Source organism: Ochotona princeps, chromosome 1 (genome assembly GCF_030435755.1).
Source record: "Ochotona princeps isolate mOchPri1 chromosome 1, mOchPri1.hap1, whole genome shotgun sequence".
In the NCBI taxonomy this organism is placed as follows: Eukaryota; Metazoa; Chordata; class Mammalia; order Lagomorpha; family Ochotonidae; genus Ochotona; species Ochotona princeps.
This window is the reverse complement of record NC_080832.1, coordinates 166127358-166153639: the sequence shown is the minus strand read 5'-3', so window position 1 is coordinate 166153639 and position 26282 is coordinate 166127358. Positions and strand designations below refer to the sequence as shown.

At 43.3% G+C, this 26282-nt stretch overlaps 1 protein-coding gene across 1 annotated transcript in view; it reads left to right on the top strand.

Moving 5' to 3' along the window:
• Positions 1-26282, top strand: part of F13A1 (coagulation factor XIII A chain) — a 140388-nt gene that overhangs the window by 48631 nt on the left and 65475 nt on the right. The window contains exons 5-6 of the mRNA XM_004598616.2: positions 6031-6149; positions 8319-8426. Coding sequence (XP_004598673.2) covers positions 6031-6149; positions 8319-8426 — 227 coding nt within the window. The remainder of the gene's footprint in view (positions 1-6030; positions 6150-8318; positions 8427-26282) is intronic.

The window sequence follows — 26282 nt, the reverse complement described above, 5'->3', positions numbered from 1 at the left end:
AGTCCCAAGATTTCACAGCTCAGAAGTTTCTTTTTTTAATTGTCCTACGATGTCCAGTAGAGAAACAGTAAAAACAAATGAGATCATCAATCTTTACTACTTGCCTTGTACAAACGGTTAGTCACCCTGGCAGCATGCTTATTTACAGGGTGTTGTGCAGGCCTGGTGGCTGTGCCAGAGATGGGCACGAAGGTCAAGTGTGAGATTCACCAGGGAGGCCAGGCCTTGTCTTTTGGCTCTTGAGAGGACTGTGCTGCTGATGGCTTGAAAGTGGGTCCACAGTGCTGCTTTTCCTCCTCTGGACTGAACACCTCTCATGCCTCTTGCTGTTGAGGGGGAGGCAGCATACCCCCATGTAATCATAAATAGCTGCCTTATAACAGTCCAAATCATTGGGTTTCTGGGATAATGAGCCATTTATTCATTCATCGTTCTTATTAGCAGAGTCCTGCATTCTGTCAGGTGGGGAACCACTCTAACCCTGGAGCTAGTGAAATCCCAAAAACTTAACCAAAACTCACACCCAAAAGCCAACAAGAGGAAACTCCAGTGGAAAATGTTTACAATTCCTATTCTTATTAGCCTTTCAAACATAAGGAATTTTTTGGAGGTTCCATAGTGATATAAAAAAAATTTTTTTAAGACTAGGTTTTGGACAACTGTATTTTAAAGTGACAGATCTGAATCAAAGCAGGGGGGATAAAGCACCGCTCTCCACCCTCAATCTTCTTTTAAAATCATAAATAAATGTAAAATGAAGATCGAGGCTCCCCATTTGACTGGTGTGCCTTGTTGAGGATTCATGATTCTGTCTGCCCGTTCTCAGGTGAGATTTAATTCCGCTGCTGGAAGGAAGGGGGTGGTCTGACAGTGGAATGCAGAACTCTTCCCTGTTCTAAGTTTGCCACCTGAATTTACAACTTCCCATCAATAATAACCCAAGGCCCAAAGGTAAATCTTTCATGATCATGGACTTCTCTCTCCCTCTCTGAGCTCCAAATACTGTCTGCACCTGCCGCACTTTCCACGAGTGCTGGGCATCCAGGGACCAAGTGCTGGGACTTGCAGCTCACAGGTGAACTGGGAGGTGGCTCCTGCTCATGGACTGACTTCTCATCTCTAGCAAGATGGCCTTGGGACGTTTTTCATTCCTGGCCTTGAATTCCTCATCTACAAAGCAGGAATACCCTCTTCATAGGACGTTGTGGGTTTTAATGAGTCCATGCAGCACTCTGAAAGCTGTTGCCATTTGCACCAACACATGCTTGTCCCGTAAATAATTGCATGAAGCAGACATCTCTACACAGTATGGTACATGCTACCGCAGTATTCGTAGCATATTCAACATGCATGACTTACTCCAGCCTGTTTTGCTGACAGTATACTGGGATTTAAAGGGGAAAAGTAGGTTTCCATGAGGAAAGTAGGTTTCCACATAAAAAGGTACACTTCTAGTGCTCTTAGAGAAAACAGCATATGTAAAAACTAGGCTTGTTGACATCTTATTAAATAGGTAGCTATAGTTCCAAGCAAACACTTTTGAATAAACACTCTTCCTGGTGACAGAAGTCTTATTATAGAAATTAAAATAGTGAAAGCATAAAAAGAACTCAGAGATCAACAACTCAGAGACACCAACTGTTAACATTTTCTTATATTTCTATCCAGTCAATGTGAGTAACTTGTTATTTATTGACAATTAATTGGATGCATTATTCTTTTCAAATACACACAGACACATCTGGGCAGATGGGAACTGAACCTGCTCTTTCACCAACATTCAGTCCCAAGATGTCCCCGGAGGGTGCGGGGAGGCATCAGTGGTCTGTTCCAAATAGTTTGCTGCAACTTTTTCTGACAGAGTCCTATGAGTATCGCTACTCCACTAAGATTGTACCACACCTGCTTGGACCTGTACTTTCTCACTCAGTATGTTCTGCAGAATTTTCTGTACCAGGACAGGCAGGTTCTTTCGAATGATTGTGGGTTACAGTTGCACCATCAGATTTGTTTTGTTTTTTTTAATTATTAAGACGTGCAACGATTCAATGTCACTGGCAGGTAATTACAGTGATTTTCTTGATAGCACTCCATTTTTGTTTTTCTCAGTTTCCTGCAGTATATTTAAGTAATACTGTGATGAACAAACTCCATATATACATTTTTGATGTGCCTTTTAATTATTTCTACTGATAGATTCATAATCTTCTAGATCAAAGACTCTAGATATTTTTGAAGCTGCTGATATAGTTGCCAAGGTGCTTTTCAAAATATTGTAGCAGCTAAAATCTCAGCAGTAGACTGGCAATTCAGCACACGTTAATTGTTGTTGAGTACTGTAAGTCTAAATCCACACACATTACAAGTATATGTGTACGTTTGCCAATAGCTAACAGTGATATTTCATTTTTGCCTTAGTTTATAGTCTTTAGATTACTACCTGAAGTTTCCATATATTTATTTTCCGTTCACATCTTCTCCCTTATGAGCTAGCTTTCCTTTGCTAACTCCTTTTGTAAATATTTATTTATTTATTTTTATAGCAAAGGCAGATTTACACAAAGGAGAGACAGAAAGATCTTCCATCCACTGGCTCACACCCCAAATGGCGGCAATGGCCAGTGCTGAGCTGATCTGAAACCAGTAGCTTCCTCTGGGTCTCCCACACAAGTGCAGGGTCCCAAGGCCCTGGGCTGTCCTCCACTGCTTTCCTAGGACACTAACCGATGCCTGTGTGGGATCCTGGTGTATGCAAGGTGAGGACTCTAGCCACTAGGCTAATATGCTGGGCCCTCCTTTGCCAACTTTTTGAATGTACCTTGCAATATTTCTCATCAATTTATTGGAATTCTCCACATCTGATGAACGTCCTCCAATATTTCCCTAGTTTCACACATGCTTTAAGTTTCATTACATATGAAATTCAAAAAATTTACATTTGCACCAAGTAAGATGCATTGATAATTTCTTTTGTAATTTTTAATTTTTTTTTTTGGTTGGATGACACTTCCTCATCCAGCAATCAAAAACATCTTTTATTTACTCTTCATTTCCTGTGCTTTCGATCTTTTCAAAATTAATTTCTACTTTATTTTTGACATATAGAAATGCTACTTTTCCTTTACAGTCCATTTTTAACGAACACTTAATCATTCTTTTTGATAGCTCCTTCGTTACACACTAATTTCATAGACAGCAAGATCCGTGAGACAGTCATATCTGTTCTTAGGCTGGTTTGATCCATTAAACTGTCTTTATATCAATTGTTTGAGTTATTGTGGCCCTAATGTATTTTTTGAAAGGTTTTTATATTTTTGTTTCTTTGAAGGAGGTCCAGAGAGAGAAGGAGAGACAGAGAGAGCCCCGCCATCTGCTGATTCACTCCGTACGTGACTGCAACAGTGCCAGGGTGAAGCCAGTCAGGAGCTCCTTCCTGGTCTTCCACGTGGGGACCAGAGACTCAAGCTCTAGGACTGTCTATGCTGCTTTCCCACGTGCACTCACAGGGAGCGGGATCAGAAGTGGAGCAGCTGGGACTTGAACTGGTGCCCATACGGAGTGCTGGTGCTGTCGATAGCAGTCTAACCCGTTAGTCCACAGCGCTGGTCCCTCTGGCCCTGATATCTTACAGAATACATCTCCAATTAAAGGAAAGCATTGCGACTCATTCTTCAGAAATTCCCAGAGCTTACTGCTTTTAAAAGGAGATCCTGTTTCTACAATCAGCACTTCATAAGCTTTTGGCTAAGGCCTTTTTTTTTTTAATTTTGGTAATCACAACAGTCAAATCTCCATCGTAAAAATATAAAAATTCCCAGTAGCCTTTCATTTGGTAACATTTTGATAGCATCCAGTAGACACTCAGTATGTATATAATGAGTTTCCTTCAAGGCCTACAGTAAGGCATGGTGGAGAGGAAGCTTGTTATCTTGATTATAAACTCATACACTTCACATGTGTATAGTGAATGGGGTGCTGAGGTACAACGTATCCTTTGCTATCCACATGTTAGTTTCTGAGGATTCCAAAATCCATAGACACCCAGTACCTTACATGAGATAATACGATGTTTATATACTATCCATGTGCGTGTGCACACCTATATATGTAAAACCTAATGACGTTCTCTTACGTACTTGCAACTATTTTGACGTTACACACATGTGTGAAGTAATATAAGCAGTTACTATACTATGTTGTTTAGGGAATGATGACAAGAAAAAAACATACACATGTTAAGCAGAGATGATTTTTTTGATGTTTTTTATTTGTGGTTGATTGAGTCTAGATTTGGAATCCAAGGATTTTGAAGGGCAAACTGTGTATGTAAGTGTGGGGGGGGCGTGTACATGTGTGTGCACATTCTACTCGGAGCACAAACATGCAAACAGCAGGCAGGAGGCCAGGCAGAGATACCAGAAAGTGAAAGAGACCAGAGAATTGACAATAGGCTCAAGGAAAATCCCAACAGTCTGGGACAGGGATCTGAGCCCGTGGAGTTCAGCTCTGCTTCTCACCGTTTCTTTTGCACACCAGTCCCCTGGGGATCTTGTTAACTGTGAAGACAGCTTCAGTGGGTCTAGCAGGAGGCCCCTGATTCTGCCTTTCTCACGCAATCCCAGGCAATACTAAACTTGCTGCTCTTTGAGCCATGAGCTGAGCAGTTAGAGGCTATAGGTTCTCAATTTTGGTTGCATATCTGCATGGAAGCAGGTGTGGGGTGCATGGGAATTCTGAAAATCTCTCTCTAGCCCCCACATCCCCCTGAGGTTTTGATTTAAGGAATCTGAAATTCAGCCTGAATGCATATCAGGATTTATAAAATCTCCCCAGATGACACTGCTCATCGGGCCAAAATTGAACATTGCTACTGTAAAGAGAGTGAAGGGCTGGCACCATGTCGTAGAAGATCCAGCATTTACGGTGCTGGAATGTGATATGGGCGCTGGTTCATGTCCTGGCTGCTCCCTTTCCCATCTGCTCCTTGATGATGGTCTGGAAAAGCAGCAGAGGATGGCTCATGTGTTTGGGTTTCTGCACCCACATGGGAGATATGGACAAAGCTCCTGGTTCCTGGCATCAGACCAGCCCAACCCTAGCAGTTGTGATCAATTGGGAAGTGAACCAGTGAATGGAAGCTCTTTCTGCCTGTTTTCTCTCCATAATGCTGCCTTTCAAACTAAAATAATCTTTAAAATAATAGCCTGATTAAAAACTTGATCAGAGAATGACAACAAGGACCTAGAAAGACGGTGGGAATGGCAGATGATCCGGACCAGAGAAGCCCAATAGCCTATGTCCCTACTGAGAGCCAGGATTGACTCTGTTGAAATGAGTATGGCCCACACTGCATGGCCCAGCCCTTGTCAAAGGTGCTGTGCTGCTCCCACGGGGGGCCAGAGGTAAAGGACTGTAGTGGTTGGGAAGGTGGCCTTCTGAGACTGAAGCCAAGCCCTCAGAAATCCCAACAGGGAGGTTGGTTAGACACACCCCTCCCAACACATCCATAGGGAGCCTTCTGTTAAAACGAGACCACCTCTGGCCTTCCTGCTCCTCTGTGATCAACCACAAGCCAGGCATGACGGAAGATGCTACAGTCCTCTGTGTCCCAGATTTGGTTGGAAAGATTATTTTCAATTCAGCATGTCTTGTCTGATCTGTCGGAAGCTAACTCATGATCTGTGTTGCGCAATTGCATCTGCATTACAGAATTTTGATTCTGAAACCACTGCTGTACAGGAATCATAAGACATTTGATGAAACATGTCCATTTAATTGGGCTACTGGCAATGTCAAAAGCCACAGCGTGTCAGCACCCTGCTGACAAACGTCATTATTAGCAGACTGATCTTTGATGCTGATTATATTCATCTTTGCTAAAAACAAAACTGGGAAATCAGCTATGTTTGGTAAAGCAAGGCTTTTTCTCCACTGAATTGATTCAGCTGCAGATAAAAAGCAAAGTAAACATGTGAGGGTTTGAAGGTGGTGTGGCTTACTGATGGTCTTCCCGCTCACCTCCTGGTGCAGAGGACGCTGTGTACCTGGAGGACGAGAAGGAGAAGGAGGAGTACGTTCTGAACGACATCGGGGTGATCTTCTATGGAGACGTCAGTGACATCAAGAGTAGGAGCTGGAGTTACGGTCAGGTGAGCCGCTGGTCATTTGTCATTGCCAAGGACACTCTCACTTAGTAATCTTCCACCTGTATCCCTGCAGGGTGCTGCTTAGTCGTAGGAGACAAGCACGGTTTCTTTCTTTGACTGACACTGCAAGATAGCATACGTAGGAGTAGAGGAGGACTGTATAACTTATCAGCTGAAACCGCACGTCCTTGGATATCACCACAAAGAGAGATCTAAGATTCCTATTAAAACGTGACATCTACATGCATTGAAATCTCATTAACTCAAGCTAGAATGGACCAACCCAAGACGGCGAGGTGTGCGTCCAACTCAAAGAATGTTTTGGTTTTTTTTTTTACAACAGTGCTAGTCTAAGATACAGCTAATTAGAACAGAAGGTAACCATTTACTCAAAGGAGGGTTCACTGAGCTTTTGTAAGCCATTTCATCAGCAGCCACCGCAAGTGAATGTCTTGATAGTAACATTTGATGATTCATTTCATAGTAGGTCAGCTTGAAGTCGTTTACAATGGAGCAAATGAATGCCACTTTCCCATGTTTCTGTAAACAAATGGTTTTTCATTGGCAAAACGAGAGGTGAGTGTGTCATTTCCCGCCATTTGGGCAGAGATGACTGGAGGGCACATCATGCCTCTGGGTAACCAGAGACTTCGGAGGACCTAGCTGTGCCAGCTCACGTGATACTTAACTTCTAAACCTTCCCTCGACTTCCACATAGGCTCCCTCTGTGTCCAACACTCACTGATTCATCCTGGTCATTGATGCCCGTGTCATCATGAGCTTCCATCTTGCTCACCAGCCTCAGTGACTGCGGAGAATGACATACCATGGAGAGCCCACCATCCTGCCGTGCTACGTGCTCTCTGCTTGCACATTTCGGAGATTCCTACCTGGCCTTGTGGCGCCATGCCCTCCTCATCACTCTGTTATCTGGTCCATTGCTTAGGTCCTTTAACCCCAGCCTTTAGGTGAGATTCTGCAGCAGCCCCCATGGAACCGTCTATAGGTAGCTAACAGAAAGGAAGGGCCCCGAAGTGGACAGCAGAGAGAGCTGTGCAGGTATCCTTGGCCAGCCTGCCTCGGAGTGAAGACATTGTTTGACTTGTTTCATTCCATGAATCCATTGTTTTGGGTCCTTCTGCCATAGCAAGCAGCCATGATGGTTGTCAGAGTTCTGGACCAGCTTTTTAGCTTTCCGCTTAGTTGCTGCCATATGCCGTGAATACAACTGAGAGATGCTGCTTGATAGAAACCGGAAGAATGGCTTGTTTCTATATCTGAAAAATAATATCTAAAAAAGTTGCCCATTGCTCTGCTTATCACAATAGTTTCAGATCTATGCAGAGTAGGTATCCTAGCAGGGTTTAATCCAGAGTTCCATGGGAAATCGCCAGTAAGATTGTCTTGTCTGTTCTGGGTGTTTGGGAAGATGGTATACCAGGTTTCTGAACTAACCCAGGAGGTATAGTGTGGGTAGAATTCATCTCACTATCATGCTACTATTTTGTCTCTATTCCCTCCTTGAGACAGTTCTGGTAATGCCTGACTAGCAGTTCTTTCTAACAAAATTAAACTGACAATATTGCTCTCCCTGCAATAACGCGATCTACTTTCTAGGCCTTCCTTCCCTCTCTTTAACTTCAGGGTCCTTTGCTGTTTCAAAAGAGGGAAAACCTTAGAGGAATGCCTGCTGTTTAAGGTCTCTGGCTATTTGTAGTGCAAGCTCAATAAGCCTGAAGCATTTTCCTGTGATGCCCTTGAGATCCACTTATTTTCAGGATGCGCAGGGACTTGGTGTCGCCTCTGAGACCTCTAATCTATAGCTTTGGCAAATTATTCATCCATTTGCTTTGGCCATCTCAATTAACTGGCACGCCTTTCTGAGGAAGCTTGAACCAGCTCACACTCCTCAGTACGTCAGCGCTCTGCTGCTTCTGCTTCTCATTGACTTGCTTTCATGTTCTTGTTCACTTTCCTGAAAAACAAAGGAAGATGTCACCATTCTCTCATTCTGATCTTGGTTACTAAAGCTTCTGGGAGATGAGTATACTGGCCCAGGAAATAGCACAGTTCTAAACATTAGATGAGAGCTTCATTTTTACCTGAAGCTGAGAATATCTTATTTGTAGAGTAGAGATGAAGTAATTTTTCTTTCTTCCCCACCACCAATAGTTTGAAGAAGGTATCCTTGATGCTTGCCTGTATGTGATGGACAGGGCGCAAATGGATCTTTCTGGCAGAGGAAATCCCATTAAGGTCAGCCGCGTCGGCTCTGCAATGGTAAGCAACCACTTCTAAGTACTCAGTGTGGAAGTCAGTTCATTTAAGAATTGCCAAAACAGTGAGTTCACTTAGCAAGGTTTTATTTCTAGGGTGGTGAATTGTGACATCCAGTGTAGCTCTTGAATTAGCTGGACTTACGCTGTGCTATCAAAGACAAAGTTCTTATCTCAGTACTTTGACTTCAGAACAATCGTGACAGATTTCACACTGTTGACCAGTTACTCTACTTTTTGTATAATCTAGCATATGATTATCAGTTTATAGTTGCCTTTCAAATCTATTGATTTATTTTATTTGTTTGAAAAGCGAAGAGAGATAAAGAGAAACCAAAAGACAGGGGTATCCTGCCGCAAATGCTCTCTACAAGCAGGGAGTATGCCAGGCCAAGCTGGGCTTCCCATGTGGGCAGCGTCACCCAACTACAACGTCACCTGTTGTCTCCCAGAGTGTGCACTAATAGGGTGCTTGAACTAGGAGCCAAGCCAGGACTCAAACCCAAGCACTTCAGCAAGGAGTGTGGGCATCCCAGGTGGTGCCTTAACTCCTAGGCCACTCTCCCCTGGCCAAGGAACTGAGAAGTGACAATGAAAAGGTCCATTGATCATAATCAAATGATCATACATCAAGGAGCATAAAAATTATGTGCAAGACAGACTTTTCTGCATGTTTAAAGTGCTAATAGGAATTAAGAAATTACTGTATCTAGTCCCACGGCTTTGTCATTTGCACCATGGGTATGGCCACTTCCCAGTAATAGCACGAGGTAAGTAGACTGGGCATTACTTACACCGTTTCACAAGTTAGGAAGCAGTGCGGCAACAGTAACAGTAAGCTTTGTGAAGTCCAAATCTAGACTTTCTCTGCTTTTCACATTGTCCTCTATAGGAGATCTGGAGACATCTCTGCAGAGTAGAAAACTGGTAATGCAAAAGCTTGCTGGAAAAGGAGCTAGAACCGCCAGGAGTGGAAAGTTGGGATCTGAGGAGGGAAGGGGACTGAATATGATGTCTGGACCTGCCCAGGCCCACTCCATTATGATGTGCTCAGCACAGAGCCAGTACTTGGTGAAAGAAAAGTGCATTAAATCCAGTTTAGGGGCAGACTATTCCTAAAGCAATATTAAGTTGAGTAATATGTCTTACAAATACTAAAAAAAAAAAAAAAAAAAAGTTTTATACTAGCAAGTTCCCTCAGTTTTCCAAAACATAACTAACTTGACGGAATTCTATCTTTGAGCTTGCTTTATGTATTCTTTCAAGTAAGACAAAACAAATAGTATCCACGTAGAAGTATTTGTCTGAGGGTGATATGAAGTGAATGGTGTTGGTTACATTTGAAGAAGGAAGGTTTTCGCATCATTGGAGGGGATTGAGGGAATTGGCTGTAAAGCAAGTAGAGGAGACTGAGTGTGGGACAGTAGTTGTGACAACTGTGTCAGCCCAATGCAAGAGGCTGGCATAGGGGACGTGTAGGGTATTTGGGAATGCTTGCAGTACTTCACAAATTTGCTCTGTAAATGTAAAGCCATTCTGAAATCAATGTTTCAAAAAGAACTAAGCCACACGTAATTTTTTTTTAAAAAGACATGGTGGATCTGACAAAGCCAAGGTAGAGACTAACACGTGGAGACATTGTTTTGCTTTTTTGGCGTTGAGTTAGGTTGCACAGCGAAAAAGACAGTGAATTCTAAAGAATTTGGAACTCTATAATTAGCTATTTATAAATTACACAAGGGAACTTCAAAACATTCATGGGAAACTAGAAACCAAGGGTAAGCTTATTTTGATGCAACAATACAAAGGAGATCTGTGCGCTGTTTTTTCTGGGTATGCGTTTTTCAGAAACTTTGGAAGACGCTTGTATGAGACCACACTCTGTCACTGTTTTTCTTGCAATATGGGCAATAGGCCCTGCTTTCTCATCTTAGAAGTTACGCTATCAGGCTTTCTGTGAGAATAGAAGCCGGTAGCTAGCAGAGGTGGAATACGATGGATTCCTTCTAAAGCAGGCCCCAATGGCGCGCTGCGCAGGCTGAGCTCACTCACACGCTGTGCGCAGCTTTTCTGACCCAGACCTTGCTGCCTATCACAAGCCAACGCAAGCGGGGAGCGAACGAGGGCTGGAGAACTGCATGCTGTCTCCATTGGCATCCGGCCGAGCAGACGCTGTGCAGAGCTGAAGGAATGAAGTGAAAAAGCACAACAGCCGTGACGTTCTAGTGATCACGACCCCTGTGAAGTCCTCATGTTGAAAATACAGAACCCAGCTACAGGGCTTAGAAGCAGACAATCGAGGACTGGTTTTGGGGACGATTTTATTCTGGAACAGCTCTTGAGTGTGAAGGGACAGAGGTCCTGTTGTGGTCCTTTGAAGCCATATCCCTGTTTCCAGCATGCCATTGTTACATATGCACCAACATTGATGGCTTTCAGGACTCTCACACTTCTGCTGTCTCTTCGAACCCTTACAATAGCTCTATGAGTCTTTCCCAAATCAGTTATGATTTTTTTAAACTAAAATATTGAGCCTTCAAAAGCTCAATAAAGATGATACAAAGGGGGGGACATCTATTTTTTCATTGTTCAGTTCTACTGCTCACAAATCCTAGAAATTTCATATGGAATTGTTGAATATATTTAAAGAACACACGTGGATCTTCACGTATCTCAGAGATTTGTCTGAGAAAACAAATTCAGCCTGGCAGTTAAAATTCCCGGAGTTCCTGGGTTCTAGCTTGGTTCTGGCTGCTGTCTCCGGCTTCCTGCCAGTGCGGACCTGGGAGTGGCTGAATTCCTGCCACCCACGTGCGGACCTGTGTTGATTTCAATTCAGTCCCAGCTCCCAGCTAGACAAACTATGGGAGTTTTCCAGGTGCACCCTGGCAGCTGCGTGGTTTTCTAAGTCTCTACCCAACACTCCCCAGCCAAGCCATTGAGGCTGCAAACCTCTGTCAAGGGAGTCAGAAATACATTGGACATGCCAGTTCTCTAGGGAGGCCAAACACATGGACTTGAGTTCACACTGACTGAGATGAAAGTGAAGGAAGATAGAACTTTCCTGATAGTAAGTTGTTTAGGAAACTCTGGGAATAAGTACCCAGAGAGAGGGAGCCGAGTGGAGACAAGACACAGTAGTACCTAAAGAGAAGGCTCTACAGGACACATCTGTACGCTGTGCCAATTCTAACCCCACAGGTTGGCAATTAGTGACCAGTGAACAGGATGGGGTGGAGGGTATCTGAGGCTTAAAAAAAAAAGCATAGCTCATAACTAACTTGTGCCGGACTTCTAATGACAAGATGAGTCTGGGCTGTGTGTAAGCATCTCTGGGATACAGTGTGTGTAACCTTGGGTAACTGTTGTTTGTGTGGGACAGTCCTGTGCATTGTAGGCTGGTCAGCAGCATTCTGGCTTCCACTTAGGGGATGCCAAAAATCCCTTTCTCCCCACCAGCTGTGACAACTAAAAATGTCTGTAATTACTACCAGAACCCCCTAGGAGTAAAACTGACCTATGGTGAGGACCGAGGCACCGAAGTCCTCTCACTCAGCTCGCTGACCTGTGCAAACCTCTTGCCCACAGAGACAGTCTGTCCTCTTCATGTGTTTAAAACCAATTGGTTTTCACTCCTCATGTCTCTGGTTCTTCTGCTGTATTGTCCAAGGCTCTGTCCTCCCAGCTGGGTGGCAGGGCCATCATCTACTGCTCTCCTGGAGCATCAGGAGGGAGCTGGACTGGACGCAGAGCAGCCAAGACTCATACTGACACACTGAGGTAGGATGCAGACATCGGCTCCTCCAGGCCTCACTTCTGCTGCTGTTGTCTTTCTGGAGCTTTATATTCGGGGATATTAGTCCCCTGTCTGTTGCGTGTGCACAAAGATTTTCTCCCAGGAACATCGCTTCATTCTTCAGAGCGATGCCCTCCATGCTTGTGTGTTGGTTCCTTATAAATTCAGCATCTTCTCTTGTTACTTGGAGTTGCTGTTATTTCACTTGGAGGTCTAAGCTGGAAATGTTAATGACAACCTAGACAACCTTGGGGTCTTGCATTTTTCTCAAGAGAAAGCCCTAAACTCCTGTAATCTCGTTGTCTAGAGACTGAACCGGAGATGTTATAACCTTACATAAGCCAGCTTTCAAACAATATCTTCTAAATGCAGAGTGATATCTTTCTACTGACGCTGTACCAGACACCGATTGAAGAGAGAAAACTGGGAGAGAGGAGAGAGAAAATTGGAAAAAAAATAAAAACCTTGCCCCAAATCCTCCTCCTCTTTTGTAAATTACATTGATTGATGGCTGTTTTCTTTCCACCTCATTTATAATGTAACAGCCTTCACCCAGAAATGTGCCAGGAAACAGGCCAGGCGAAGTTAAGGATGCTGCTTTTTGCCATCTGAAAACTTTTTCCATCCATTTGGCATTAATGAAGCATTTCGTTGGTAGCTCTAAATAGCTGTGAGGAAGCCAGCCCTGCACTCTGAGCCTGCAGGCCGACTATCAAAACAATTGGGTCATGACACCTTGTGACAAGAACAGCATGATCCCAGGGAGAAGGAAGGGCAGTGGTGATGGCATGGCACCACTGCTGGGTGGCTACCTTGCCATGCCTGTTTCTCTGCCCATGGCTGATTGGATCTGGCAGGGACTATGGGTAGAGAAACCCCCCGAGAGATGATGCAGCCATTGCAGTGGCCTGTTAAGTGCAGGTTACGGCTTGCCTGGTCGCTGCGGAGCCATGAATGTCTCACTTCCCAGCACACAGCCTGCCTGTGAAAGTCGGCAAAGTCTCCAGGGATCTTCCCGGAGAGGAAGGAGAGTCCCTTGGAAGTGATGTCATTCACTCAAGGTCATGCAACAAATAAATGTATGCTCTGGTACTGGAAACCGTCTTGACTTCCAGACCATATTACCTTTGAGGGCCACTACCAACGTGTTATTACCAATAATGCAATTGTTGAATCGAACTCAGTATCTGCCCTTCCAGAAAAGAACAAGGCCCCAAGGAAATGGAGCACAGAATAGGCAAGTTTTGAAATAGGGGAATAGGCAGAGAAAGATGTAAGTCCAAGAATTTAAGCAGCCAGAGATTCTGGGTCCCTGAGTAAACAGTTTCCCAAGAGGCGTAGGCACCGGATGTAGTACAAAGGTGGTACTGGTGGTGGTGATGGTGACGTTCATGATGCGATGGTGACAGTGGGATGGAGGTGGCGATGATGGTGCTGGTGGAAGTGGTTGTAATAACAGTGAAACCACTCAATATCATCTCAATCATTCAGCAATTATTTACTAAGACTATTCCAGACTTCGCATGGGGTACAATTGTGAACTGAACACTTTATGTCTTCACAGAGCTTACACTCTGATGGAGAAGGCAGAATAGTAAATAGAAAATTTCAACATAACACGCAAAGTCTCTGATGCAGATGAGCGAAGGATTCTATCGGAAAGAAAGCTTCCAGGATTTCGCTCAAACTTTTCTCAGAATTAAATGTTAGACTAATAAGTGTTAAGATACGAGCTCAAAAGTTAGAAAAGTAGGGCCCGGCGGCGTGGCCTAGCGGCTAAAGTCCTCGCCTTGAACGCCCCGGGATCCCATATGGGCGCCGATTCTAATCCTGGCAGCTCCACTTCCCATCCAGCTCCCTGCTTGTGGCCTGGGAAAGCAGTTGAGGACGGCCCAATGCATTGGGACACTGCACCCGCGTGGGAGACCTGGAAGAGGTTCCAGGTTCCCGGCATCAGATCGGCGCGCATCAGCCCATTGCGGCTCACCTGGGGAGTGAATCATTGGACGGAAGATCTTCCTCTCTGTCTCTCCTCCTCTCTCTGTGTATCTGACTTTGTAATAAAAATAAATCTTTAAAAAAAAAGTTAGAAAAGTAGTTGACCAGAGAGGACTCAAAACAACGATAATTATTCTATTATTCATAGACTAGAATGGTGAAAACCACCATGGCCAGTCACCAAAAGCACACCTATGTCGTAGGCTCTTTGGGAGCTGGTTTTCCAATTCAGAACACAGATTGCCCCAATGAAAGTTTATTTCATGGGATTCCAATATTGACAACTACCTGATTCCATGATATTTTTAAAAAATAAAGACTGGTTCATTTGAAAGAAGGGGACAAACACACACACACACACACACACACACACACGGCGGGGGAGGTGTGGTGGGATACATCTTCTAGCTCTCTCTCCAGATGGCTCCCAAGAGCCAGATCCAGGCAAAGCTGAAACTGGAAACCAGGAACTCCTTCCTGTTCTCCCAGCTGAGTAGCAGGGCCCAAGTACTTGGACCGTTATCTACTACTAACCCTGGAGGATCAGCAGGGAGCCAGGACTCTCTCTGTGTATCTGACTCCTTCCTGTTCTCCCAGCTGAGTAGCAGGGCCCAAGTACTTGGACCGTTATCTACTACTAACCCTGGAGGATCAGCAGGGAGCCAGGACTCTCTCTGTGTATCTGACTCCTTCCTGTTCTCCCAGCTGAGTAGCAGGGCCCAAGTACTTGGACCGTTATCTACTACTAACCCTGGAGGATCAGCAGGGAGCCAGGACTCTCTCTGTGTATCTGACTCCTTCCTGTTCTCCCAGCTGAGTAGCAGGGCCCAAGTACTTGGACCGTTATCTACTACTAACCCTGGAGGATCAGCAGGGAGCCAGGACTCTCTCTGTGTATCTGACTCCTTCCTGTTCTCCCAGCTGAGTAGCAGGGCCCAAGTACTTGGACCGTTATCTACTACTAACCCTGGAGGATCAGCAGGGAGCCAGGACTCTCTCTGTGTATCTGACTCCTTCCTGTTCTCCCAGCTGAGTAGCAGGGCCCAAGAACTTGGACCGTTATCTACTACTAACCCTGGAGGATAAGCAGGGAGCCAGGACTCTCTCTGTGTATCTGACTCCTTCCTGTTCTCCCAGCTGAGTAGCAGGGCCCAAGTACTTGGACCGTTATCTACTACTAACCCTGGAGGATCAGCAGGGAGCCAGGACTCTCTCTGTGTATCTGACTCCTTCCTGTTCTCCCAGCTGAGTAGCAGGGCCCAAGTACTTGGACCGTTATCTACTAACCCTGGAGGATCAGCAGGGAGCCAGGACTCTCTCTGTGTATCTGACTCCTTCCTGTTCTCCCAGCTGAGTAGCAGGGCCCAAGTACTTGGACCGTTATCTACTACTAACCCTGGAGGATCAGCAGGGAGCCAGGACTCTCTCTGTGTATCTGACTCCTTCCTGTTCTCCCAGCTGAGTAGCAGGGCCCAAGTACTTGGACCGTTATCTACTAACCCTGGAGGATCAGCGGGGAGCCAGGACTCTCTCTGTGTATCTGACTCCTTCCTGTTCTCCCAGCTGAGTAGCAGGGCCCAAGTACTTGGACCGTTATCTACTAACCCTGGAGGATCAGCGGGGAGCCAGGACTCAAACTGGCATTCCAGTTTAGGGTGTTGGCATCACAAATGCCATGCTGGCCATCTAATTCCATGACAATCTGATTTCATTATAACTAAAAAAAGAAGACAGCATTAATAGGTAAATTTGTAAGGTGAGAGATGAGGAAAATGTCAATAATAATCACATATTTTAAAATTCCAGTGCTTCATGCTGTTACCAGCCTGGACTTCTCAAGTTCCCTCGAGGTGTATACACATTTATTTTTAACCCCAGTCTTTTGCTGCTATCGAATCATGATGCCATCATTAATCCCCATTAATACCTGGCTCTGACTCTGCCCTTTGGGAATTAACTCAAGATTGAACTTTTTAAACCGATCGATGTCCAAAGCACTCTTTAGTATTACAAAAGCATGTTGAACTCCAGCAAGTAAATCAAACTGACCACAGCTGGGGGTAGACCCTGGATTTTTCTAGATCCCAGTAGAAGATGAATGACTGTAGATCTTGGGATGAAAGTGACTTCACAGCTCTGGTTCTTGCTGGTTCTTCCTGTTCTACAGGCAGAATGAAAATCAGGCTAGCTTCAATATTTAATACTTCTTATCTTTCCATAGATGACAAGATAGTCATGACATCACAGCTTCCCTATGCCACCAAGCTACCTCACCAGCGCCTTACAAAACCAAAACCCTGCTTTTTATTGTCATCTGGTTATTGATGTACCCATGTTGGATGGGAAACTTCACATCTGAGCAAGTCTTAATCGCAAAACCTTCACATTACAGCTAAGCATTTGCTTGAGTTAGAAAGTCCACACCTGATTCATCCAAATGAACTTTCACATCAGAAATATATATGGAAAGTCTGTTCCCTGGCCACAGGGAACCACAGTAGCGTTCCCTCGCAGTTTTATTTTTGAAAGATTACAAAGCAGTGTCTAACTGCTCCCTAGGTTTATAAAGCTTTTTTTTTTTTTAAAGCCTAACTTTCTGAACCATCACAGAGAACTCTAGGAGCAAGTGCTCAGCATCCATTGTGCCCAACAGTTTCAAACCATTAAAGGAGTTTTTCACCTGCCTCCTCATGGGTCTTAGTTTTTGAAAGTTTTCTTCTACCAAGCAAAAAAAAACCCCATAGTTATATAATAATAATTCGTTTTCACCTCCTTCTCCAGTCAGAGTTCTGGAAGGGTCAGCTGCAACTTTGAGGTGGAGTGGTGTCATTGATTAGTGTGCTGATAATCAGCACCACCACCTTGTGATTCAGTGCCCCCTTGGGCAGCTCAAGACACACCTGCTTCTGAGCGTATTAAGAGACTGACAATGACTCCTTGATTATTATCTACAGATACTTGGCAGTCCACTGGGTACCTTATCAACTTGTACTTTGATTTTGTCATTCCCACAACGCACATTCCAATAGCAGAAGCAGGCAGAGGCCTCTGGAGCTACCTGTCACCTTTCTGTTGCAGAGGCCCTGTGACGGAGAACCTGCTGACTCATGTTACTGCAGCATGCTAAGTTATCTGTTCTAAAAGTATTTGTTTAAAACATCCTTAAAGCTGGAATCAAGAGATTCCTTAGAAAGCATTGCTCTGATGCCAGAATGATGTAGAGATTCGGAACAGATGGAGAGCAGAAGCAAGCCAGGAAAATCCTTCATAAAACTATAAGGCGATCTCATCCACCAGGGATCTCATTTCTGTTAATTGAAGATTTTTAGCGACTCACTGTATTGGAAGACAGTAGCAACACAACATCCCCCTGACAAGAAATGAGTTCGAAGGTGCTTTTGAGGAAGTGCATCCATTTGGCAGATATGGAGTCTGAAGCATCAGCAAGGTGACTAACTTTGTCCAAAGTCCCAGGTGACCCTGGAGGGGGGTCTCAGGCTGCCTGACCACACCATTCCAAACATGATGCTGCATTTCCCCTGCACTGGTCTGCTGCCCACTCTGTCTGCTTATCACATGAGCAGCTAGGGCCCAGGTAGAATTCCTTCTACATGCCCCGTCCGATTCAATCCTTCTCTTTTCGGTGGGGGGAGTGAGGGATGGTGAACAATTCAGACATCATCTTTTTTCTTTCCCCCAATCCCTAGGGTAGAAGCCAGCCATGTAATGAAGTTTCCATTTGTGGGCAAACAGCTTGGTCTCTCAATTATTAAGGGTCCATTTCTTACACTAGCTCTCCCCATATTTTTGGAGAAAAACAGACATTTATTACAAGCCATCTCGCAAATGTGATAATCATAGTCAGCCCAAATGTCTGCTCTCCCTGAATTGCTTCCTGGAATGAGGTTTGGAGACAGCATCTATTTTGTAATCACACAGGCTGTTTCTGCGTCTCTGGCGGTGGGGGTTGGGGAGGGCGTTCAGCACTCCCTCCGATCTGTGCAGTCAGGGCTGCTCTGGGCTCCTGGGGCAAACCTCCCCAGGGGAGTCAGATGGAGCCGCAGGAGGCTCCAGGAACCACCCCTTCCGTGCATTTAGGGTCCTATTCCTGCTCCCCTCTCGCCTTCCCTCTGCACCTCCCCTTCTCTCCTTCCTCTCTTTGACCTGCGTTTTCCCTTTTACTATCCAGTCATCCCACACCTCCTTTTTTTGGCGTTGATTTTATTTATTTAAAAGGTAGGGAGAGAGAGAAAGAAATCTTCCATCTCCTGGTTCACTCCCCAAATGACAAAGCCCATGTCTGATTATTGATCCACATTTGATTATTTCTCTCTGGCGTGCCAATTAATAAAATATGCTTTGGCCAAATAAAAACACCGATTTACTGACAGAAACAACACCAATAATTTTCTGTTGTAATACTTACTCTAAATACCCACTCCTGCCAGGGGATGTTCAGTAATAGTTACAGCCTTCACAATGTAGACAAGTTCATAGGCTTTAAAAAAAAAAGTGAAATAAGGCTCAAAACAATGGCTCAGTTACTGATTGTTGCTCTTACAAGCACCAGGATCCCATATGTGCACCGATTCATGTCCCAGCTGTTCCACTTCCCACCCATCCCTGCCTGTGGCCAGGGAAAGCAGTGGCCTATGGCTCAAGTCCTTGGGACCCTGCATCCATGTGGGAGGCCTGGAAGAAGCGCCTGGCTTCAGATCTGCTCAGCTCTGGCCATTGTGGCCATTTGGAGAGTGCACCAACAATGGGAGATCTTTGTGTCTCTCTCTCTCTTTTTTTAATAAATCTGCCTTTCCAATAAAAAAGAAAATTTGAAGTAAAACTTCTATACAATAAAAAGTATGTTTATTCAATGCACACTTCAATTTGTTTCAATTAGTCACCACCCAAATCAAAATATATATATTTCTACTAGTCTTATAGTCTTATTTCTTATAATAGATTAGACTTGCTTATTCTTAAAATTCACATATATGAATTCATGTAATCTGTATGGCACTGGCTTAATCTATTATTGCATTATCTGATATTTTCTTAATCATTACTAAGCAATTATGTTATTGTATTACTCTAATTTATAAATATTTTCAACTTAGAGCTATTCTAACTAAAACTATTGTGAACACTCTAGTACAAGTTTCTTTGTGTACATATTTCCTGATATCTGGAGCAAACGGCTAGAAATGGCATGCATAGATCATAAAATTTGTATATGACTAACTTCATTAAAAACACACCAGTTTTCCAAAACCTGTTCTGCCATTTAACATTCTGGCTAGCAATGTATAAAAGTCCCAGTTTCCCCACAGTTTCACTCTTGATGTTTTCAACCATTAACATTTTACTCAATCTAATGAGTGCTTCATGGTCATTGAGGTTTCAGTTTTTGCCTCTGATGACTAATGCTGTTGGACACTTTTTGTTCTATAAGTTGACCCCTCAATTATCTTTCCTGGGGTGGTATTGTTTTTCAAATTTTTGCTCATTCTTTGATTGGGTTGTTTGTATTTATATCACTGCATTGTAGCTTCTCTGTGTGTCAAAGTATAAGGGATGATGGGGCTGGCACAGTGGCACACCAGGCTAATCCTCTGCCTTCAGTGCAGGCATCCCATGCTGGCACCAGTTTGTATCCTGGTTACTCTACTTCTGATCTAGCTCCCAGCTTATGGTCTGGGAAAACAAGGGATGATGGCTCAAGTCCTTGGGCCTCTGAACCCATAAGGGAGACCCAGAGAGGTCTACAAGCTCTTGGCTGCAAATAAGCTAAGCTCTGGCTGTTGTGATCATACGGGAAGTAAATCAGCAGATGGAAAATCCCTCTTTTTCCTTTTCTCTGTAAATCTACCTTTCAAATAAAACTAATTTTTCAGAAGTATAAAGATGATATTTGCTCACCAGACTATGATTTGTATTTCCTAAATGGGATAAGATTTTTTAAATGTTATAAAGTCCCTTTTTCGCTTTTCATACTGCTACGTAGGGAATATGTTATTTTCACAGGTCGTGGAAAAATTCTGTATTTTTTAGGCTTTTTGAACTTTTCCCTTTTGGTCTACAATCTTCTATCTTCATTTATCTTTCTACATGGAGTGAGGTAGGGATCAATATTTTTCACCCTATTTATCCAACAAAACTTTGTTGAAAAATCTTTGATTTGTTACAAAGACTTTCAGTTGTTGGAAAGACTGTCATTTTCCCTGTTGGATTATTCTTAATGCCTTATTGAAAATCAAGTCATTGTGTGAGTGTAGATATCTTTCTGAGCCATTGGCTTACTGTCCATCCTCATAGCAGAGTCTTGACTTTTGTGTGTTTATAGTAAATACTCAAGTTAGACAGCCCTTCAACTTTGTTTTTCTTTTTCAACATTGTTTTGGTTATTCTACATTCTCTGCGTTTCTAAATAAATTTTAGAAACAGCTTGTCAGTTTCAACACAGTTTCTGGCAGCATTCTCAGGACGTTGGTGTTCCAGCAGAACCACGTCCATTCATTCAACACCACGCACTGGACTCCCACTCTGTGCTAACCCTGGGAACTCAGTCAAAACAGCATGGCAGATCCATGATACAATACAATGTGGTAAATAGGAAAGTATTGCTACATCAACAGCATTGCATGAGCACAAGAGTAGCGCCTCCAAGTCAAGGCCATAGGTAACGGTGTCAGAGAGAAACCAGCCAAATCCAGGGCATTAGCGGGTCAAGAAGGGATCTGTGTTTGGAGGGACAGTTAGGAACACAGAATCCCATTTCCAATAACAGCGACACATAGATAACAGCTGGTTAATCACGTCATTTTCTCTTGTGTGTAACTGTAGGAGTTTCTCATCCTCAGTTCCTCTCCCTTCCTGCCCTTATTACAGAGCTTGCAACTGACAGCCACACAAGAAACAGACCTCTGTATGCTCATAGCGGTGGGCTTTCAGAGCTGATTGAAGCTGCTGTCTTCAAGCATGACTTGAATCCAAACGCATAAAAGAGAACACACAGAGGGGCTGCTAGGAAAAAGCTGCTGACCACCCATACCCCGTCCTCACCCACACCCAGCGCCCCAACATGGTAACACGGAGGTGTTTTGGAAAACCCCAGGGTGCCATCGGGCACACTTTAACAGGCACAAAGCCACTGTCACCTGTGAATAGATCAGTCACCCCCCAGGTGTAGCTGAAGACTTGTGGTTCACAAACCCCACAAAAGACTTTCTGCGGGGAATGGTTCTCCTTCTTCCCAAATTTAACTCTATGCCTTTGAACCTGGCTCATGTTACCCAAAATTTATATCAAAAGATCTTTGAGCAACTGCTATAGACAAGGTTATGCATGAAACTGGTTTCTAAAAGAATTACAGAACTCTTAGACTCTACGAGAACATAACTGAAATTTAACATAATATCATAGTTTTCAGGGAGAAAAGAGCCCCATGGATGTGCACATCACAGAGGAAGCATCTTTATGTGTTTTAAAAGAACCAAAAAATAACAGGGAGTACACAAAATGTAAAGTCCTGTGCTGTAGAGAATCAAGACATGTCCCATTTCTTCACTTTTCTGGATCAAAATCCATTCAAGTGCCCATAAAAAAAAACTTGCAGCGGTCCAGCATGGGTCTGGCTTGAAGGTGCTTTCTGTCCTTGGAACTGTCCTGGAACCCAAGACTTTTCCTTACTCAAGAACCAAGCGCAGCCTATCCTAGCGCAACCAACCCAGCCTCAGAAGGCCCTCCACAAAAAGACACTGTACAGTTAGTATATACATGTGGTCATGTGAGAGGAAAGAGGGGTGAGAGCAAGAGGACAGGAAAGGGAGAGGTGAGAGAGAGCTTCCATTCGTTGGTTCACTCCTCCACTGCGCGCAGTGGTCGGGGAAAGGCTGGGCAGGAAGTTTGAAGCAGGAGGACCTGGCTCTCCACTTTCCACGTGGGTGGCAGGATCCAAGTGCTTGAATCATCACCTGCTTCCTCACCCTGTAACAGCACGCTGGAATCGGGAGCAAAGCCAAGACTTGAACCCAGTTACTCCAACATGGGATTTGGGTGTCCCAGCCAGCATCTTAATATGACTCCAAATACCTAACCCAGAAGTGTATATCTAATTGCTCTCAAATTCTATTTAACTTTATTAAATTTTGCCTTTATAAAGGAAAAAAAGTGAATTACAACAAAAGAAGTGGTTCAACTTCAAATAAATGTTCCTTCACTACAAGAGATATCTTTTCCTTAATAAATATTTCTGAAGTTATTAAAAAATTATGAAATCCATTAAAAGTGTGAGGTAATTACATACTTTAAATTGTGTTTTCATTTTAGATGTTGTCAATTAGCTGTAAGAGTTCAATGTTAAAACATTAACATTTTCGTTCTTCTTGCTCTATTTCCATTTTCTTTTCTAGTTTTTTCTCAGAATGATTATTGTTTTTATATTACCCATTTTTAAAATTTATTCTATGATGGCTAATACAGAATACAAAAATGTATTGGAATGAAATGGATATTTTCTGACTTTACTGTTTTTAACTCTTGCTTATACTCCTGTGAAATTATGATCTTTCTACTTTTTACGTATTAAATATAATTAGTGGCCTGCAATTATAAAATGTACTGAAATTATGTCACTGCAAAAGATTTTTTGAGGCGTTGAAAATTTAAAAAGAGTGAGAGGTGGGGGTTGAGACAGGGTTGGGGGAGGGAGAAAAATTGGGTCATGCTCTTAGAATTATACCAATTAAATGTTATATTAATAAAAATAACAGTAAATAATAATGCATTTAACAAAATGCAATGGGTAATGACAATGTCATATTAATAAAAGTAGAAGATCATAAAAAATAACAATACCTCAAAAAATTTATTCTGTAACTAGAGTTCCCAAACATGTTTATGTTACACGAGTTCTTCTTTCCTCTGAACTTTTTACCAGGAAGTCACTGGTCTCAGCGTTCTGTGACTCAGGCCTTATCTACCATCTTACCCTTTTTCCGGTAGCTGGATTAGGATGGCTGCTGCGTTCCCAGAGACCCCCACACACCCCTGTTTAGGTTGCCTTCATGGTTCTTGCACGGTATATTAGCTCTGCAGAATATTCATGTGAAACTGTTTCTTTCTCTCAGATTTATTTAAATGTTGACTGGCTACTGTGGGATGCTGTGGAGAAGTCCAAGGCTCGCTTGTTCTAAGTTTGCTTTCCCTGTCTAAATGACTGAAGTACTATCTCATTTTCCTAAAGCTCAGGTTAACTAAAATTCCTAGGCAAGGATCATTTCAGATTCAATTTTTCTCAACAATCTAATCTTTTGTTACATTATGAGCGTATGCTCAGCTTTTTCTGTTGGGTCTGTAGCCAAAGGTCGTTACTTACCCTTACACTATATGATGTTTGCCCCTCGTAACCATTGGCACCCCTTTAAATAACTTCGTCCGTTTGTCTCTTCCATTCGTATATTCTTTCCCTTGCTTCGACTGGTCATCTAGGTCTTTGGCTTTATTGTCAGCAGTGTCTATTCTGTTCTTATAGTTTGTGTGTTAGTTCTGCCACAATGTAATTTGGCCCTCGGTTTGTTCCCGTTAGGTCTGGGATCTCCTGAGACACTGTGAGATGAATCTTACTGTCCGCTCATCATTCTGCCGATCTGCCCGCCCCACCCTCTCCCTTCTCTGGATGCATTTTGTTTGTCTGGTTGTTTGCCTTTTTATTCATGTCTGTGCTTGCACAGCTCATTTGCAGGTATTCTATTGATTCAAACAGATGAAATCTCGAGTCTGTGTTCCGTGCAAGCTTAGTTTGATTTCTGCTGTGATCTAAATTTAAAATTAAAGTTCGTCATTCTATGGTCTCTTCACTACCCTGAAAGAGATTAGAATAAGGAAAGTTGAACTGAGGAGACAGTCTTTCTTGGAATAACTGATTCTATACCTTCTTTTCAGATTCTGTTAAAATCTCTAATTCAAGAGCACATTCCCTCGGATGGCTGGTGTGTCTCATTGTGTCCAGAACCTCTACTTACTCCAAAATAGATTGATTTCCACCCATTTCTGCCTAGCAGTTGTTTCTACTTTTCTGGTCAGAGAACAAGAGTCAGCATGGTAATCCACTTGGTTTCTTTGGACGATGATGAGGTATCTTAGGGCTGGGCTTTTCGCCAGGAATGCATCAGAGAAACTCCCGGTGAGGGACAGGTTTAAAGATTGAGCCATGCTGCCTACGAGCCCCACTAGATAATCCACATTATTTTCCGCATCAGGTTTTGAAGTTTGTTGCATTATTGTTAGTGGCTAATGGAGAATTCTGTGGGGCTAGATTTTCATTTTGCCAGTACTGATGAGGGGAGTGGGGACATGTCATGAAACACTTCCTGCCCATAGTTCTGGATTTGTGTTGAATACATGAACACCAGACACTCATGGCCAAGACATTTTGCTCTGCTGCTGGTCAAAGCCTGGATCCATGATACACTGAAACCATCCAGCCACAATGCAAAAGAGGGTAGCATGCCCTTCCTGTGTCTCTCACACATTTCTTGTCCACAGCAGATACGACTTTAACCTCTTAGGGCTGTCACTCAACACATTTCTTTCAGTGTCTGAGTTTCCCAGAAATCAATGCCACAATTAGAATATAGTAGCTAAGCTGACCAAATGCGACTAAGCATGAACTATGATTTATCTAGCAACAGAACAGTTCAACATCAACCATTAACAGGAAGGAAGTGATGTTTCCCCTACTTGTCATTGTATTGGATTAGGCACAACCTTATGCTATAAAGAGTCCTTTTAATTAATGGCCATTTATGGGACAAATCAATCCTCAGAAACACAGTTTAGGAACTTTCACCTCTGAACTTTTCCATTCCTCAATGACAGGGGAATGACCACGTGAGGTCAAAGGTGAGTGTCTCACCAAACCACACAGTGCAACCTGCATCATGACCTACCAAGGCATTATTCAGTACTAATTGTAATAGATCCAGGCTTCAGAGCAACTACTTCGACTGTGAGAAGTATTGATTAGGCATAAAGCCAGAATGATTAGCTAGCCTCTGCTACATCCTGGTCATTTCACAGATCTTCAGACTAAAGCCAACACTTTCGTGAAAGGAATGAACTTGCAATTAGCTGAACAAGTCTTTCAGAAAACTCCAAAGAATGTTTTAAAACATTAAGCCCGTTAACTGGGTAGTAACTGTGCTTGTCTTCCACCTGCATTTGAGTGTAACTGAGTAGGAATCTTCTGGATGGCCCGGCCCAGAGGCTCATCTGTGAAGTGCCACTCAGTGTTAAGATGAACCCCACACTTCAGGGCAGGGTTTGTCGTTCACAGTGGAAGGCACGTTCACACATCTTGAGCGTTTTCATGTGTTTTATGTTTCATCCAATACTGTCTATTTATGTAACAACCATGTGTAATTCACCATCAGATTCCTGAACTTTCCATCTCATCAAGCATTTATTCCAACTGTTCCCACTATGTTTCCATTACTTAGAGGGTCTTTGTTAGCCCACTTCCTCTCAAGAACTAATTTCATGTCATCCCTCTACTAATACCCCAGTGCCACTCCTACTACCAACTAACCCATCCTTTGAATCCCGCTCTATGCTTACCCGATTCTGACTTAATGCCTATAACCCTTACTTCCACTTGCTTGGCCTCTTAGAAGAGTTAAGTTCTTCCTCAATGTGCAAGCTACACTGCCTATAAGCTTGTCAAGTATTCATCTGAGTATTGAATGACCATTGAGTACCAACACCAGTTCTTTGCTAATACTCGCCAGTATTTCATCTCCATTCCAGTGAACTCATAAATCATTGGAAAACACAGATTCTTCTACAATTAAATATAGCAATCCCCAGAGAGGGGCCTGGCAGTTGCTAAGGCTGAATTATTAGTTGGTGAGGAAATAAACACATAAAATCTCACCTTATATTAATAGTGTTTCTGTGGTTTTAATGATACAAACACAAGTGCTTTAATCAAACATTTCACAATATTCACTAATGTCTTTTCAGCATAACCCGGACCTGTGCTATACAAACTTCTTGCAGATCATATTAAAG